This window comes from Lipotes vexillifer, unplaced genomic scaffold (assembly GCF_000442215.2).
Source record: "Lipotes vexillifer unplaced genomic scaffold, Lipotes_vexillifer_v1.1 scaffold528, whole genome shotgun sequence".
Lineage (NCBI taxonomy): Eukaryota > Metazoa > Chordata > Mammalia > Artiodactyla > Lipotidae > Lipotes > Lipotes vexillifer.
In genome coordinates, this window is record NW_006794582.1 from 1337615 (window position 1) to 1353883 (window position 16269).

Genomic DNA, 16269 nt, shown 5'->3' on the forward strand with positions numbered 1-16269 from the left:
CCGAGGGCCGGCGCTCCCCATCCCCCTATAGTCTGAAGTGCTCACCCACTCGGGAGACCCTGACATATGCCCAGGCCCAACGGATCGTCGAGGTGGACATTGATGGACGTCTGCATCGTATTAGCATCTATGACCCGCTCAAGATCATCACAGAGGATGAGTTGACCGCCCAGGATATCACCGAATGCAATAGTAACAAGGAAAACAGTGAGCAGCCTCAGTTCCCTGTCAAGTCCAAAAAACCCTCATCCAAGGGCAAGAAGAAGGAGTCCTGCTCCAAGCATGCATCCGGCACTTCCTTCCACCTCCCACAACCCAGCTTCCGCATGGTGGACTCAGGCAGTCAACCAGAAGCACCCCCGCTGCCTGCTGCCTACTACCGCTACATTGAGAAGCCACCTGAAGACCTGGATGCAGAAGTAGAGTACGACATGGATGAGGAGGACCTTGCCTGGCTGGACATGGTAAATGAGAAGCGGCGAGTAGATGGTCACAGTTTGGTGTCGGCAGATACCTTTGAGCTGCTGGTGGACCGTCTTGAGAAGGAGTCATACTTGGAGAGTCGAAGCAGTGGGGCCCAACAGTCACTCATTGACGAAGATGCTTTCTGCTGCGTATGCCTGGATGACGAATGCCACAACAGCAACGTCATTCTCTTCTGTGACATCTGCAACCTGGCTGTACACCAGGAGTGCTATGGCGTCCCTTACATCCCCGAGGGCCAGTGGCTATGCCGCTGCTGCCTACAGTCTCCCTCCCGGCCTGTGGATTGCGTTCTCTGCCCCAACAAGGGTGGCGCCTTCAAACAGACCAGCGATGGGCACTGGGCCCACGTGGTGTGTGCCATCTGGATCCCTGAAGTCTGCTTTGCTAACACCGTGTTCCTGGAGCCTATTGAGGGCATCGACAACATCCCACCTGCCCGCTGGAAACTAACCTGCTATATCTGCAAGCAGAAGGGGCTGGGTGCAGCCATCCAGTGCCATAAGGTGAACTGCTACACGGCCTTCCATGTGACGTGTGCACAGCGGGCTGGGCTCTTCATGAAGATTGAGCCTATGCGTGAGACCAGCCTCAATGGCACCATCTTCACAGTGCGCAAGACCGCCTACTGTGAGGCCCACTCACCGCCAGGTGCTGCCACTGCTAGGAGGAAGGGCGACTCCCCAGGAAGTCTCAGTGAGGCTGGGGACGAAGAAGGGCTGAAGGAGGGCTGTGGGGTGGAGGAAGAGAAGGAAGAGGTAGAAGAGGAGGAGGAAGATGAAGGCCAAGGTGGGGTAGGTGGCCCCCTCAAGGGAGTGTCCAAGAAGAACAAGATGACTTTGAAGCAAAGGATCAAGAAGGAGCCAGAGGAAGTGGGCCGAGACACACCCTCCACTGTCCCCATGGTCACTGTCCCACAGATACCCTCTTACAGGTGAGCCTGCCCAGGAGGGCTCCCTAGGGACTCATGATTTCTTCTCGGGCTTGTGTTGGCCCTGAGCCAGGCTTCTTTCCCCAAGGTTGGTGAATACCTCTTCTCTTCTGTGCTCTCAAATTTAGACTTCTCCTTTAGACCCTGGGCTCACCTGGACTGGTTTGTGGTTTTGATTGTGCCCTTCAAAGCAATGTATTTCCTTTGATTCAAGGTGAGACAGACACTTAAGTTGCTTAGAAACCCAGGTGACAGGATGTCTAAGGTAATATTTTTCAGCAGGGCACAAGTGGCATTTTGGACAGGAGGTAATTCATTATTAGAGCTGTCCCGTACATTTCTTGATGTTTAGCATCCCTGGTCTTCGTCTGTAAGTGCCATTTGCATCCCCTCCCTCATTGCCTGGTCTTTGTGACAACCTCAGATGCTCCCTACTTATGTTTCTAGTAACCTTATGGGGCTAGAACTACTTCCAATTGAGAACCACTGTTTCAAGGGGTCAGTATAGGTACCTGCTGTCCAGAAAGCTCTGTCCTGGGAATGATGGGGACTTTGTGTAAGGGGGTGGTCATGTGGGGAAGATATGCTATGTCTCCTCCTGAGAAGCTTTTAGATTTAGAGGAAAGAAGATCACTCAGCTCTGCTGTGTAACTAAGCCGCCTTGGCCCCCACCGAGTCTGTAGAGAAACCATTGTGCCTGTTTTAAACCATCAGAGAGGTAGCTGGCGCTGTTGGAGGGTTGGGAGCTTGGCAGACAAGCAAGAGACAGGGAAGATTTTCCAGCGGAGGCCCATCTCATTGGTGATGTTCACTAAAAAGACTACAGTGTTAGAGCAGGAAGGAATCTTGGAGATTATTCATCTAACATAGTCCTTGCACCTTCTCCCACACCCCCAGATGAAGAAACTGCGGCCACGGGAGGTAAAGTTGTTCACTCCATTATTCATTCAATGAGATGTTTATTGAGCACTTACTATATGCCAAGTCCTGTTCTAAGGGCTGGAAGGAACCAGGGGTAAAGCGACAGACCCTGGACAAGCTGGCGCTTGTGATGCCTCTAGGTTCTGTTCCTGCTGTCTGTCTCTCTTGGTGTAAGGGATAGGGAGAAAGGAGTACTGGAGGGCAGTGGGGAGTGAGTTGTATGAGGGAAATAGGCAACCAGACTTGTTGGTCTGGAAGGAAGACACAAGAGCTGACAAGATCCAGAGGGAGAGGCTCTTGTGAGCCATGGCTGGAGTTAGATTCAGTCAACTGGAAATGGGCCTTCTAGTCACAGAGCTGTTCTAGGCTCCCCTCCTCCCTTAGGTGAGTGAGTCCATGCTTAGTCTCCATCTGTAGGGTGGTTATGCCCTGGGGCTAGACTTTTTGGTTGTCAGGTCTGCTCTTGTAGGTGGTCTCTTGCAGGGGCCAGCACAGCATGCTGGCTAAGAACCAGACAGACCTGTGTTTGAATCTTGCTTCTGTCACTAACTACCTGTGTGATCTTTGGCAAGTCACTTAACTTCTTTCAGCCTCAGTTTATTTATTTGTAAGTGAAACTACCTCATAGGGTTGTTGGGAGAAGTAGATGAGATAATACAAGTAAAGCAACAGTGCCTGGCAAATAGTAAGCGCTCAATAAATGATGGCTGCTGCTGCTACTGCTGTTTTATTATTATTCTTTTCCCCACCTGCACAAATGCCGTTGGGACCCTCCATGGCCAAGAGGTTGTAGAGGGAGGGGGCTGCCTGCATCTGGGCAGGTGTGCTTGGCATGGGTGTTGGTGGGGGATCTGTCCTTTGGGGAAAGGCCTAGGCCTTGATTTTGTAAGCTTGGCTTTGAGGCAGGAATGTCTGACCATGGAAAGGCACAAGGCCTGGGTGAGCAATGTCTAGCCCAACGTGAACATCCTTCTTAGATTCCACCTTCTTGTTTAGCCACAATTGTCTTCCTTTCAGTGGAGTAAGAGGAAGAGAAGAAGCAGAGGAAACGCCACAGGAGCACTGAGGCCTTGCTTAACCATTTCAGAACACAGATGTTGTAGCAGAGAGATAATGAGTTCAAATCCTGCCCAGCTTCACCATTTTTTAGCAGCGTTAGTGACTTTGACAATGATCCTAAGCTGCCTTTCCATCTTTTGTAACATGGGAATAATGTGACCCACGTTGAAGTTTGGGCATTATGGTAGAGACTGTGGGAGCTCATTAATTCCCTTCCCACTCCTCCCCCGCCACGTGTTATTGGCTTGAACACTGACCTCCAGACTTCTCTTTTGGTGCAGTTTAGCCAGCTAAATTAAAAATTTTTTTAAATTTTCATACAATTTTTAAAGCTTGCTTTCTATTTGCAGTTATTACAAAATACTGGCTATATTCCCTGTGTTGTACAATACATCCTTGAGCCTATCTTACACCCAATAGTTTGTACCTCCCACTCCCCCAGCCCTGTGTTGCCCCCCGCCCCCCTGCCACACACTGGTAACCACTCGTTTGTTCTCTATATCTATGAGTCTGCTTCTTTTATGTTTTATTCACTAGCTTGTTGTATTATTTATTTATTTATTTATTTTGGCCACGCCGCACGGCTTGTGGGATCTTAGTTCCCTGACCAGGGGTTGAACCTGGGCCCTCGCAGTGAAAGCACCGAGTCCTAACCACTGGACCGCCAGGGAATTCCCCTGTTGTCTTTTTTAGATTCCACATATAAGCGTTATCATACAGTACTTATCTTTCTTTGTCTAGCCAGCTGACTTTTCAGATTCTCCATCCTCTTACATCTTTAGATCCATTTTTTTTTTTCATTTGGTTCAAAGTTAGACATTTTTAGGCTACTGAGATTTTTAATGAAAAACCAGAGGTCAGACAACTCCAAAGGGTTGTATTTGGGTTCAGAAGGCAGTAGCCTGCTGTATTCCTACTAATTTTCCTTCCAGCTTGGCTGTGGACTACTCCCTGGTCTGGTGGGACCCTTAACTACAGGGGGCAGGAAATAGTGACCGCTTTGCCCACAGCTTATGCAAGTTCCTGTTCTCTTTTGCTGCCTTTATCAAGAGAAGAGTGGGGGTGTTGGGGCACAGACCTGTGTCTCAGGAGTCCAGGACTATAGGGTCAGGGTTCCTGGGAGAGGGTTCTTTTGGAGGATCAGGACTGCAAGGCAGGAGGTGGAAAATCAAGTGAAATATCCCATGCTGAATCTGAGCTGCTTAACTTTGCTATCCTTTTCAAGGCTTTCTCTGAGGTGAGGCTTTGGCTACTTTATTCTGTCTTCCTCTATAATGTTCAGAAATGAACCAGGGGGTCTGAATAGGAGGCTGTAATCTGGGCTGCCCACTGACCCTGTTTTTCACTTCCCTCTGCCTCTACTCAAGGTTGAACAAGATCTGTAGTGGTCTCTCCTTTCAGAGGAAAAACCAGTTCATGCAGCGGCTTCACAACTACTGGCTGTTGAAGCGGCAGGCACGGAACGGTGTCCCCCTCATACGGCGCCTGCACTCCCACCTGCAGTCCCAAAGGAATGCTGAGCAGGTAGGTGAAGTAGTTATTTGAGGGCAGTGGAGGGAGGTGGAGAGTGACGAAGGAGAGATGGTTGGGGCAACTCTCCCTGAGCCCTCTGCGGGGCCTTTGCCTGTAGCCATCACCTCTCTAGGTGGTCCATCCGAGGAGTGACCTCCAGGACTGTAGAGCTCTTCAGACCAGACAGCAGCCCTTCTAGATGAGAGAGGCTTGGCTTGGAGCAAATTCTAGGGGATAGTGGAAAGCAAGCCCAGCTTTCCCTCAACATGGGGAAAACCCTTTAGATATGGTAGAAAGGAAGAAGTGGGCTGAGTGAGAGTCAGGTGACCATGTTGTATAAGTTAGGAAGGCATACTTTCCTTAAGACACTATACTGCCATCTGCCTAAAAATGTACCATAAAAAGTACACTAACCATCTAGGTTGTAGCACACAGCCTGCCCAGTTGGGGTGATCTTTTAGACATTAGCAACTGGAGTTGCTGCATGTTTAGTGTTTTCCGAGATGGTGGAGGCCTCCTGAGAGACTTTTAAGCAACATATTTAGTTCTCTCTGCCTCTTCACTTGTTCCATTACTTCTGCCTTTAAATATTCCCACACCATTACTCCAGAGACAAGGCAAGCCTTCCCATGACTCTGGTGCCCCCTGTTCTGTCTGATTTTACTTTTGCCTTTTGTAACTGAAGTCCTGAAGGGGAAGTGTATATCCAATCTCTCCTTGAAATGGTCTGCTTGCTCCCCTGTAGCTTCTTCTAGAACATCAGTGACCCCTTCCAGCCCAGCAAGTCTTTCCTCAGATTCTCACCTTATAGACTGTTGGACTGCATTTGACACCACGATCACTTTGTCTTACAGCTTCTCTGTGACACCATTTCCCACCCCCTCTACCCCACTGACTGTACCCTGTGCTGATCCTAATTCTTACCCCTTAATGGTAACACTCCCAGGGGCTCTGTTGCCTCCCTGTTGGCTTGGAGAGCTTGTCCACTCTCGTAGTTGTCAATAACTGTGTAGTAGTAGCTCCAGGTTTCTTGTCTTGTCCCCTCCCTTTTTTCTGCCCTCAGTCCCTCTGGGTCAGAGGAACTATAGATGTCTGTGTAGATGTTATTTCCTGAACTCAGATATTGGAAACTGAATTCATTATCTTCCTTCATCTCCGTAAATGTATTTCCCCATTACTGTTATGGAAGCTTCTTCCTCCTGACCTCAGATGTTGCCCACCTTGGTGTTACTTTTGGCTCTTTCCTCCATAAGGAGCTGCAGTTAATCATCCCCTGATCTGTTTTGGGGGATTTATCAGTATATGGCCCTTTATCTCCATTCCACAGCTACCCTGCTCACCCATGCCCCCTTAATTTAAGCAGTAGCTTTCTAGGTGGTCTCCAGCCTCTAATTCTTTCTTTGCTTTACACCTGGTACTGTCTTACACACTTAACCATTTTCCATCCTGTCATTTCCTTTTCCGGAATAAATTCCCCCTCTCCAGGCAGGCCACGTCCAGGCTTTTTTGCCTGGCATTTGAAGCTTCTTGCCAGCTGGATCCTGGGTCTTCCTTGGCTTTTGTGGTTCTCCAGTTTCTCTGCTCTGGCCAGCCCGTTTTTCTCAACAAGCAAAGAATCACTAATTCTGCCTTCATACTTCTGCTTTGTGGTCCCTTTGGTTCCAAAAGAGGCCTTTCTTACTGCTTTCTTCATCCACATGCATCATTACATGTGAAAGCCTAGTACGATTGCTCGCCCCAGGAATCCCTGACCTAACCCCAATCCACTGAGATCTTCTCTATTTTATGTCCTCTTAGCATTTTATATTCAGTTTATCCAATCAGTTTTTGTTGTCTTTATGCTGCTGTGCCCTTGCGTATCAAACCCTGGGCCTCTTTCTTCCCTCAACTACACTGTAACCACTTTTAGGGCAGGAATCACGTTTTTGGTGGTGGTGGTGGTGGTTTTAAAGTATGTTTAAGTCAGTAAGCACAAGCTCGTAGTAAAAACTTCGCTTTGTTTTCTGGCCAAGTCGAAGCTCTAGGGTGAAATTCTTTCCACCCTGAGGTGTCTATTAGTTTCCTTCTGAAATTCTTTCCAGCCCTGAGGATGCACAGCTGCTCTCTGGTGTCCCTGGGGGTAGGGAGAAGCAGTCCCAGCTCTCACCCCAGCAATGGTTATTGTGCTATAGTGAAGAAACATTGTTATAAGGCTGGGGAAGCACTGGAGGAAAGGTTGCAGAGGGGGTGGAAGGGCTCTCCGGGACCATGGGTCCAGGAAGGGGATGGGGCTCTTACCTGCTGAGGCCCCAGAGGCTTGAGCAGGGAGAGGACTTTGGGCAGGAAGGAGGCCCACAGCTCCTATCCTTTCCCTTCCCTCCTGCAGCGGGAGCAGGATGAGAAGACAAATGCAGTGAAGGAAGAGCTGAAATACTGGCAGAAGCTCCGGCACGACTTGGAGCGGGCACGGCTGCTGATTGAGCTGATTCGGAAAAGAGAAAAGCTCAAGCGGGAGCAGGTGAGGAGGAGCCCCCAGGGCTCTTGTTCAAGATCTTTTTCTCCTACTGTCAGTGTGGCTTCAGGAGACCCAGGAGCCCCTGCCTGATGTCAGCTTTCTTACCTTCCTGCCCAGCACTATGGGCTCCAAGGCCTGCCTACTCTGCGTTGTGTGTGGTGCTGCTGATGGCTTCGAACTTACGGAGTTTAGCTCCTGGTGGCCTCAGGCATAAGCTTAATATCCTATGCCTGGGCCCATCCCTGGAGTTTCTCATTCAGGATATCTGGGGGTGGGGGGCGGGGGGAGCCTGGCCTTATGTTTTGGAGAGCTTCTCAAGCCATTCTTATGGGTATCACCTTTGACCTGGGAGTTTCTGGGGTTTCTCACTTGGCCTTTAAACACTTATAGTCTTGAATCATTTAAATTTTCCAACCTCTGTTCAAAGAGATTCTAAGCCTCTGAGCATGGAGAATGTTGAGGTAGGTAGTGTAGCCTAGGAATTAGGAATATGAGCTGTGGCATCAGGCAGCTTGCGTGTTTTTTTTTTTTTAACATCTTTATTGGAGTATAATTGCTTTACAATGTTGTGTTCGTTTCTGCTGTACAATGAAGTGAATCAGCTATATGTATACCTATATCCCCATATCCCCTCCCTCTTGCTTCTCCCTCCCACCCTCCCTATCCCACCCCACCAGGTGGTCAAAAGCACCGAACTGATCTCCCTGTGCTATGCGGCTGCTTCCCACTAGCTATCTATTTTCCATTTGGTAGTGTATAGAAGTACATGCCACTCTCTCACTTCGTCCCAGCTTGCCCTTCCCCCTCCCGTCCTCAAGTCCATTCTCTACATCTGCATCTTTATTCAGACAGCCTGCATTTATATCCTGGCTCTGCCACTTACTACTTGTATGACATTAAGTTGCTTAATCTCCTTATACCTCGAGTTTCCTTGACTATAAAATGGGGGTAATAATAGAACCCATCTCATAAGGTTGTGAGGATTAGATGACTTAGTGTATATAAAGAGCTTAGAACAGTGCCTGGCACATAATAAGGCTATAGAAGTGTCAGCTGCTATCATCATCATCATTATTGATACTCTTTGCCTCCCTGAAGTGTCTACGGCAGCACTCTGCACATGACAGTGAGCAAAAACTATTAATTGAATGCCAAAACTGTTCTCTCTGGTCCAGGAATAGCAGCTGTTACTCTCATGCTTCAGAGGCCTGGGTTAAAGATGTTCTTTCTTTCTTTCTCCGAACTCTGCTTCACTGTTCAGCCCCAGCACAAGCCCTTCTCTCACGGTCCTGTAGCCCGAGTTTCCACCACTGAGACTGGGCAGCTCTTGCCCTACTTAGCACAGGTGGGCATGGAGGACATCTCAGGACCTTGTCTATGGATTCAAACTGTCTGTGCCGTCCCAGGCCTGGCCCCACAGCTGAGCTTCTCTTCTCATTTCTGGTCCAGAGAAATGTAAGGGAAAAGGAAGCAGAGAGGGGGTGCAGGCAGGCATTTGTTTTGATATAGCCAAGAGTCAGGAACTTCTAGTCTAATACACGGCTTCCCAACCTTTTTACATTAGGGCACACATGGAAAATAACATTTGTATAGCACACTGCTGCAAATATGTCAGGCTACTTGCCGCCCAAGGGGGTGAGCCTCGAGGCCCTGGTCACCCTAGGCTGACCTAGGTGGTCCAAGGGCCAATTAGGTGGGAATTCTGGCCCAAGGGACATTTTATATCATCAGTGTGCCTCTTGGACTAAGTCATACCTAGGTATAAGTCCCGTCTCTGTTTTTTTCTAGCCAGGTGACCTCGGGTTAGTAACTCCTCATCATACTCTTTTCAAACCTCAGATTCCATATTTGTAAAATGGAGATAATTACAGTTTCTCCTTTGAGGTTATTGTGATGATTAACTGAGGTAATATAAGTAGAAAGGCAGTGTGGCATAGTAGTCAAAAGCACACACTGTGAATCCCAATCTGTCCCTTATTAGCTGTGTGACCTTGGGCCAGTCACTTACTTAGTCCTTCCGTGCCTCAGTTTCCTCTTTGTAAAATACCTCATTTGTACCTATTTTGAACATTACTTGGCACTTAGTAAGGACTATAAAGGTATTAACTATTATTACTATAAGTTTTGATATAGCGCTGAATGCATAGGAAATGTTCACAGAGTGGCAGCTGTTGGTATCATTATTTCTAGGCTAAAAGTTCAGTGATAACTCCTCAAATAGTGATCAGCTTAATATCTTGTGAAAATTTGTTTTACACAACTGGAGAAAGTCAAGTTATCAAGCAAAAGTTCGGTGCCTCTTTGCAGGGTGTCCTGATTTCTCCCCACCTCCCCCACAGGTCAAGGTCCAGCAGGCCGCCATGGAACTGGAGCTTATGCCGTTCAATGTTCTGCTGAGGACAACACTGGACTTGCTGCAGGAGAAGGATCCTGCACACATCTTTGCCGAGCCTGTCAACCTGAGTGAGGCACGTTCCCCCCCTACTTCCTGAGCAGTGAGCCCTGCCTGAAATGGAAATAGGGTCTGAGTAGGCTAGGAAGGGGTTGGGCCTCAGGGTGTACAAAACCTGGGGGTGTCTGGCAAGGCTAGTAGACTTGCCCATGGTGAGGGCTCAGCAGGCCAAGGTGAGCCAGGGCCCTGGGGCTGTGAGTGATCCTGGCATGGCCAAGCCAGAAAATGGGGTGGCAAGAGTGCCGCTGAAGGGTGCGCCTGTTTGGCTAGTAAATGGTTGTTGTAATTGTACAGGTTTTATATGTTTAGGTTCCAGATTACCTGGAATTCATATCCAAGCCAATGGATTTTTCTACTATGAGGCGGAAGCTGGAGTCCCACCTGTACGGCACCTTGGAGGAGTTTGAGGAGGACTTTAACCTTATAGTTACCAACTGCATGAAGTATAATGCTAAAGACACAATTTTCCACCGAGCAGCTGTCCGCCTGCGGGACCTGGGAGGGGCCATCCTGCGGCACGCCCGGCGGCAGGCAGAGAACATCGGCTATGACCCCGAGAGGGGCACCCACCTGCCCGAGTCACCCAAATTGGAGGACTTTTACCGCTTCTCCTGGGAAGACGGTGAGAAGCCTGGACGGGCAGGGAGGAGAGGGGCCAGGAGGAGGCGCAGGGATAGAGCCCAGAGAGCCAGGGATCAGGATGGGCCTTGGGGCTATAGGGTGGACTCCAGGAGCAAAGCTGGGGATAGGCACAGGCTGGGGTACATGTGCTTGTGGCTGGAATAGTTCCGAGGGTTAAAGTTAATTCCCTGAGCACTTCTTGAATAGTAGGATAAGGGGAATCAGGTACTAGCTGTCTGTCTGAAACGCTAAAGATTCACCAAGGGTCTTTCTTTCCTGGACTCCCTCTGTGTGGCGTTGGAGCATGGGCAGCAGGGGTGCAGTGCTGGTGTATGTCTGGCCCATTCAGAAGAGTGCAGGTAGAGCATCAGAAAAATGGAATTGCCTCCGTAATTCCCTACTCTGCCTGCCCCTGCTCTCTGCTTCTTGATGGCCGCAGCCAAACAGTCACTCAGGCCGGGGGATTGCCAAGCTGCCTCGTGCCTGCTCCACGGAGCCCATAATCGTGACTGTGAACTGCTTCCTGCAGGTGTTTCCCAGATTCTGACCTTGTCCCTGTGGCTGCTCTCCTGGGAGCAGTGTTGTCAGGGCCAAGGCCCCACAGTGACGCTGCTGGAAGCCACTGGCCCAGGCACTCCAGGAGAATATTTTGCATCCGAAGGAATTGGCCCCTGCCCTTCCCTTTGCCCTGGGCTGGTCAGGTCCTTCAGCCCCTTCTTCTGTCCTCCCTTCTCCCTGGCAGTGGACAACATCCTCATCCCAGAGAACCGGGCCCACTTGTCCCCAGAGGTGCAGCTGAAGGAGCTGCTGGAAAAACTGGACCTGGTGAGTGCCATGCGGTCCAGTGGGGCCCGGACCCGCCGTGTCCGCCTGCTACGCCGGGAGATCAATGCCCTTCGGCAGAAGCTGGCGCAGCCGCCCCCACCGCAGCTGGCATCGCTAAACAAGACTGTGTCCAATGGGGAGCTGCCAGCAGGGCCCCGGGGGGATGTGGCTGTGCTGGAGCAGGCCCCACAGGAGGAGCCAGAAGACGATGGGGACAGAGGTGAGAGACAGTCACGGGCAGGCCGGGGGCTGCGGGCCAGGGTAAGGGAGGGTTAAGCTGAAATCCTGTAGTGGGAACATCCTTCCCCAACTCTAGGTGTGACCCTCGTGGGCAAGCAAAAGCCCTGGGAGGGGTCACACTTTCATGCATACCCAGGGATGATACTCAAAATATTTAACAACACGTAGAGACCAAAATTCATCCGTCAGAGTAGATGTTGGCTGTTATATTGGAGGGGGCTCCTGAGGGCCTCTGATGCAGATATTTAGTTGTTGGATTGTGAATGGGTTCAGCTGGGGCCCAGTAGCTGTTTACTAACTTGTAAAGAAGTATTTCAATATTTTGCACCTGGTATGGCCATATTGCACATACCAGTTAAATATTAGTTCAACTTATACCATCATAGAGAGAGGCTCTTAGAGCAGGTTAGGTTGTGGTGTGGGGGAACAGAAAAGAAAGAAAGACCCTAAGGATGGTCTGGGCTCATGACTTTGACCCCAGCTGACCAAGTCTACAGGCCCATCCCAAGCAGAAAAGCCCAGAACTGCAAAAGACAGCTGGGGGAAGTGGTTCTCAGAGATCCAGGTGCCTTACCTGAGTTGCTTTCCATCCTCTCCACTTCTTTGGGGACAGAATTGTCTCCCTCTTACTAGCCCTTGGATCTGAGCCTGTAGCTCAGGGGGACCTGTCATCCCCACAATCAAGAAGGTTGGGAATTATCTCCAGGGGAAAAGGGGCCAAATTGCAGGGAATGGCCCATTTTATTTTAGGTTGGGGGAGAGCGGGGATGTGGCGGAGAGGTCAGATTTATCATTAGAGGGCTTCGTGTCCATTGTGACCCTTCCCAGCTTCCCATGTGGCAGTCAGCATGCCACTCATATCCATCCCCACTCCTGGGCTAAGGCAGTGCAGAGTCATGCCCAGTGGACCGGCTGCAGTAGCTTCTAGAAGTTTCAAAAAATTTCTAGGCTTCATCTCCCAGAAATTCAGATTAGGGAAATCTGAGCTCTGTTTTTTTTTTTTTTTTTTTTTTTTTTTTGGTACGCGGGCCTCTCACTGCTGTGGCCTCTCCCGTTGCGGAGCACAGGCTCCGGACGTGCAGGCTCAGTGGCCATGGCTCACGGGCCCAGCCGCTCCTCGGTATGTGGGATCCTCCTGGACCGGGGCACGAACCCATGTTCCCCGCATCGGCAGGTGGACTCTCAACCACTGCGCCACCAGGGAAGCCCCGAAAGTGTCATTTTTTAAGGTGGAGGTTGAATAGACATGTTCGGGAACCACTGATTTAACTTCCTTGCTCTCATTTTTTCATATCTGTAAGCTGCTTCTTTCTGCTTGTCCTTCTTGCTTCACTTGTGATATGAAACAAAATACATTGACAGATGGGAAAACACCTGGGTCTAAAGAGAGTTGTAGACCCCTAATCTGTGAGGCTGAGACTTAGCTAATTATTGATTAAGCAGGGGGCTTTGGGCTTTCTTGGGTGTAGGGCAGTGGTTTATAACCCTGACTTCATCAAACTCACCTGGTAAGCTTTAAAAAAAAAAATCCATCGTTAGCTATTTGGTTTCATTTTGTCTGGGGTGGGACCTCAGCATTGGAATTTTTAAGAAACTAAGTACCTCTAATACATAGCCAGGGTTTAGAACTACTAGTGTAGACACAACTTAGTCCTACCTTCTCTTCACCTTAGACCTGAGACGCGTCTCAAACCTTCTAATAGCCTATGCTCTTGGTTCTTAGTTATCCGTGTCATTATCTGGCTTGTAGGGGCAGGCTTTTTCTAAAATGTTCAAGCAGGTTCTCTTTTTCTCTAACAGATGACTCCAAAATGCCTCCCCCACCAACCCTGGAGCCTACTGGGCCTGCGCCTTCCTTGTCTGAGCAAGAATCCCCTCCGGATCCCCCCACTCTGAAACCCATCAATGATAGCAAACCTCCAAGCCGATTCCCAAAGCCAAGAAAAGTGGAAGAAGATGAGCTTTTGGAAAAATCACCTCTGCAGCTAGGGAGCGAGCCCTTGCAACGCCTGCTCAGTGACAATGGCATTAATAGAGTGTCCCTCATGACCCCCAATACATCCCCCGCAGGCGCCCCACTCAGTGGCGTGGGCCGTCGCACATCAGTCCTCTTCAAGAAGGCCAAGAATGGGGTTAAACTACAGAGGAGCCCAGACAGGGCCCTGGAGAACGGCGAGGACCATGGTGCAGTGGGCTCTCCTGCGTCTCCCACCAGCATCGAGGATGAACAGCACTCCCGGAAGCGGCCGAGGAGCAGGAGCTGTAGTGAGAGCGAAGGGGAGAGGTCCCCCCAGCAGGAGGAAGAGACAGGTGACCTCGCCTGTGACTTCTCTCACTACTTCTCATCTGCTTTCCTGCTTTGCCTTGCCAGCTGGCACCTTCCCCAGTCAGCTGCCTCCCTAATGGCCCCTGTGGATGCCAGTAGTAGCACTGAGGGCTCCATAGCGCACAGTTGGGCCTGGTACATGAGTAGTGGCCTGGGGAAATGGGCTTTGAGCAAGTGTTTTGAGAGGGCCAGCTTGTGTCTGGGGCTCTCTTTGGCCCTGAGCAGCATATAAAGCTATATATGATAAAATGGTTCCTACTTTCATTTTAGTTCATTTATTCATCAGATATTTATATCAGGCATTATTGTAGGCACTAAAGTGTAGGGGGAAAAATCAATAAATAAAACAGACAAGTCTCCTCTCTTGTAGGGGAGGTAGACTAAAAGCAAATAAGTAAATTGTATCTCATATTAGAAGCTGTGGAGAAAAGTCCAGCAGGGAAGGGGGGGAGAGGGGATGCTGAGGCGATATTAAAGAGGATGGCCAGGGGAGGCTTTCTGCGTAAAGATCTGAAGGAGCTGAAGGTGTGAGCTCTTTGGGTATCGGGGGAAAAGACGTTTCAAAAAGATGGAGTAGCAAGTGCACAGGCCATGGGGGTGGAAACATGCTTGCATGTCTGAGGAACAGTGAGGGAACCTATGTGGCCACAGCAGTGTGAGCCAAGGGATCATAGGAGATGGGGTCTCAGAAGTAGTAATAGGGGCTTGTCACTAAAGAGTCCTTACTGCATGTCCAACACAAGCTGGTCACTGGGGAGCAGTAAATCAGATTCAGGTCCAAATCTGAGAGTTTACCGTCCAGTGGGGAGACTAGATGGTGTCCTGAGGTGCAGAGATATCCCAGTGCTGGACAGTCTGTGGTTATGTGTCAGGTGACAGCACTGCTAGAGGTTCAGGGAATAGGAACTGGGGGAGTTGGGAAGGCTTCATGAGTAGACAGTGCCTAAGCTGGCCCTGGGGATGAGGACAGCCTAGAAAGGAACAAAGGGCTCAGGCCCAGGTGTGTAGAAACAAGGTCAGAGTCCCTGTGAGGGACAGTTTGGAGAGGGGCTTCCCTCTCCAAAGTGAAGAGGGGCATCAGGAGCCAATGCTGTGGGCAAGGTGGACCTGGACATGCAGGGCCTTCGTCACCAGACAGAGTTGTTTAGTCTTGGTGGTCTATGGAAGGCCAGCTCACTTGGCAGGGAGGGGCCTGCTCTTGGCTTTTGCTCCTCATGTCCTGTTATGTGGTGGCTTTGTGCTGTGTGGTCAGCACATGCTTTTCTCTGCTTTTCTGTATTCCTACCTAATACTTTGTTTCCAGCAGTACCTTCTTTTCCTGTCTGGTCCAAGCTTCCCTGTATTAGGGCAGTAGAGTGTTTATATGGAGTGAAGAGCTTGAGGCAGACTTGAATTCAAATCCCATCTTCTTACTAGCTGTGTATCCTGGGGCATATGAATTAACCTCTGGGGCATATAAATATAACCTCCTGGGGCACATAAATAAACCATATTTCTAATATGGGGCTAATGACACCTTCCTTGTGTGGCTGTAAGGATTGGAAGTAGCCTATATAAAGCACTTGGTATATAGCAGTAGTTGGTAGCAGCTATTGTTGTCATCCTGTCAGTTATATCAGGCACAGCCAAACAGCACTGAGCACTAAAAATGAAAAATCCTGCTGTTGGGAAATAGGTCTAGACATCAGGCTCATCCAACCTGAGAGGGCCCGCTGCTTGGGGGCTAGAATCTGTTTCTCCTCCACCATCCCAGCTACCTGGTACCCAGGAATATTTTTGCACAACTTTAGTGGGGTCTCTTAAAAGCAGGTGTTGATCCTTTATAGATGAGGCACAGTAGGCTTTGGTGATTTAAATTGAGGTCATGATTTTAGAGGCAGAGCCAGGTTAGGGTCCAGATATGTTGGCTCAGACACACCTGCTCTTACAGGTGTGACTTGCCTCACAGTTTTCTGGCTAAGGTATATGTGACTTAGAGCTCTTGGCTCAGCTATCAGACTTGTGGGATTCTGGATGGTGGCTGGGAATTGGATAGATAGAGAGGAGAGTTGAAGCTTTCATGGCAGGTGAGAGTCTTGTCCCTGGGATGACCAGACAGTCTTCATTTGCTTCTGAAGGGCTCCCTGCTGTAAACAGACCTTCCCTCATTCATACTTAATAGCATCCTCCATAAGTAAGAAGGTATTACCTTCACTTCACGAAAGTAGAAGCCAAGGCTTAAAGAGGAAAATAGACCCATATTTCAGAGCCCAGTCTAGAACCCAGGGAATCTGACTCCCCATCATCCCAGGAAGGTCTGGTCTGCCTTAGATCTGCTGAAAAGTAACACCCCACCCCCCCTCCTCAACTTTGACTAGCTCTGCTAGAGATCTCAGGGTGTGGTTGACAGAGTCCTTATCCGGCTC

General features: G+C 49.6%; 1 protein-coding gene across 1 annotated transcript in view; it reads left to right on the top strand.

The window, feature by feature from the left end:
* BRPF3 (bromodomain and PHD finger containing 3) overlaps positions 1–16269 on the top strand; it is a 29305-nt gene that overhangs the window by 130 nt on the left and 12906 nt on the right. Inside the window, exons 2-8 of the mRNA XM_007467267.1 lie at positions 6–1417; positions 4762–4918; positions 7272–7403; positions 9740–9868; positions 10162–10474; positions 11216–11518; positions 13339–13848. Of these exons, the coding sequence (XP_007467329.1) occupies positions 6–1417; positions 4762–4918; positions 7272–7403; positions 9740–9868; positions 10162–10474; positions 11216–11518; positions 13339–13848 (2956 nt within the window). The remainder of the gene's footprint in view (positions 1–5; positions 1418–4761; positions 4919–7271; positions 7404–9739; positions 9869–10161; positions 10475–11215; positions 11519–13338; positions 13849–16269) is intronic.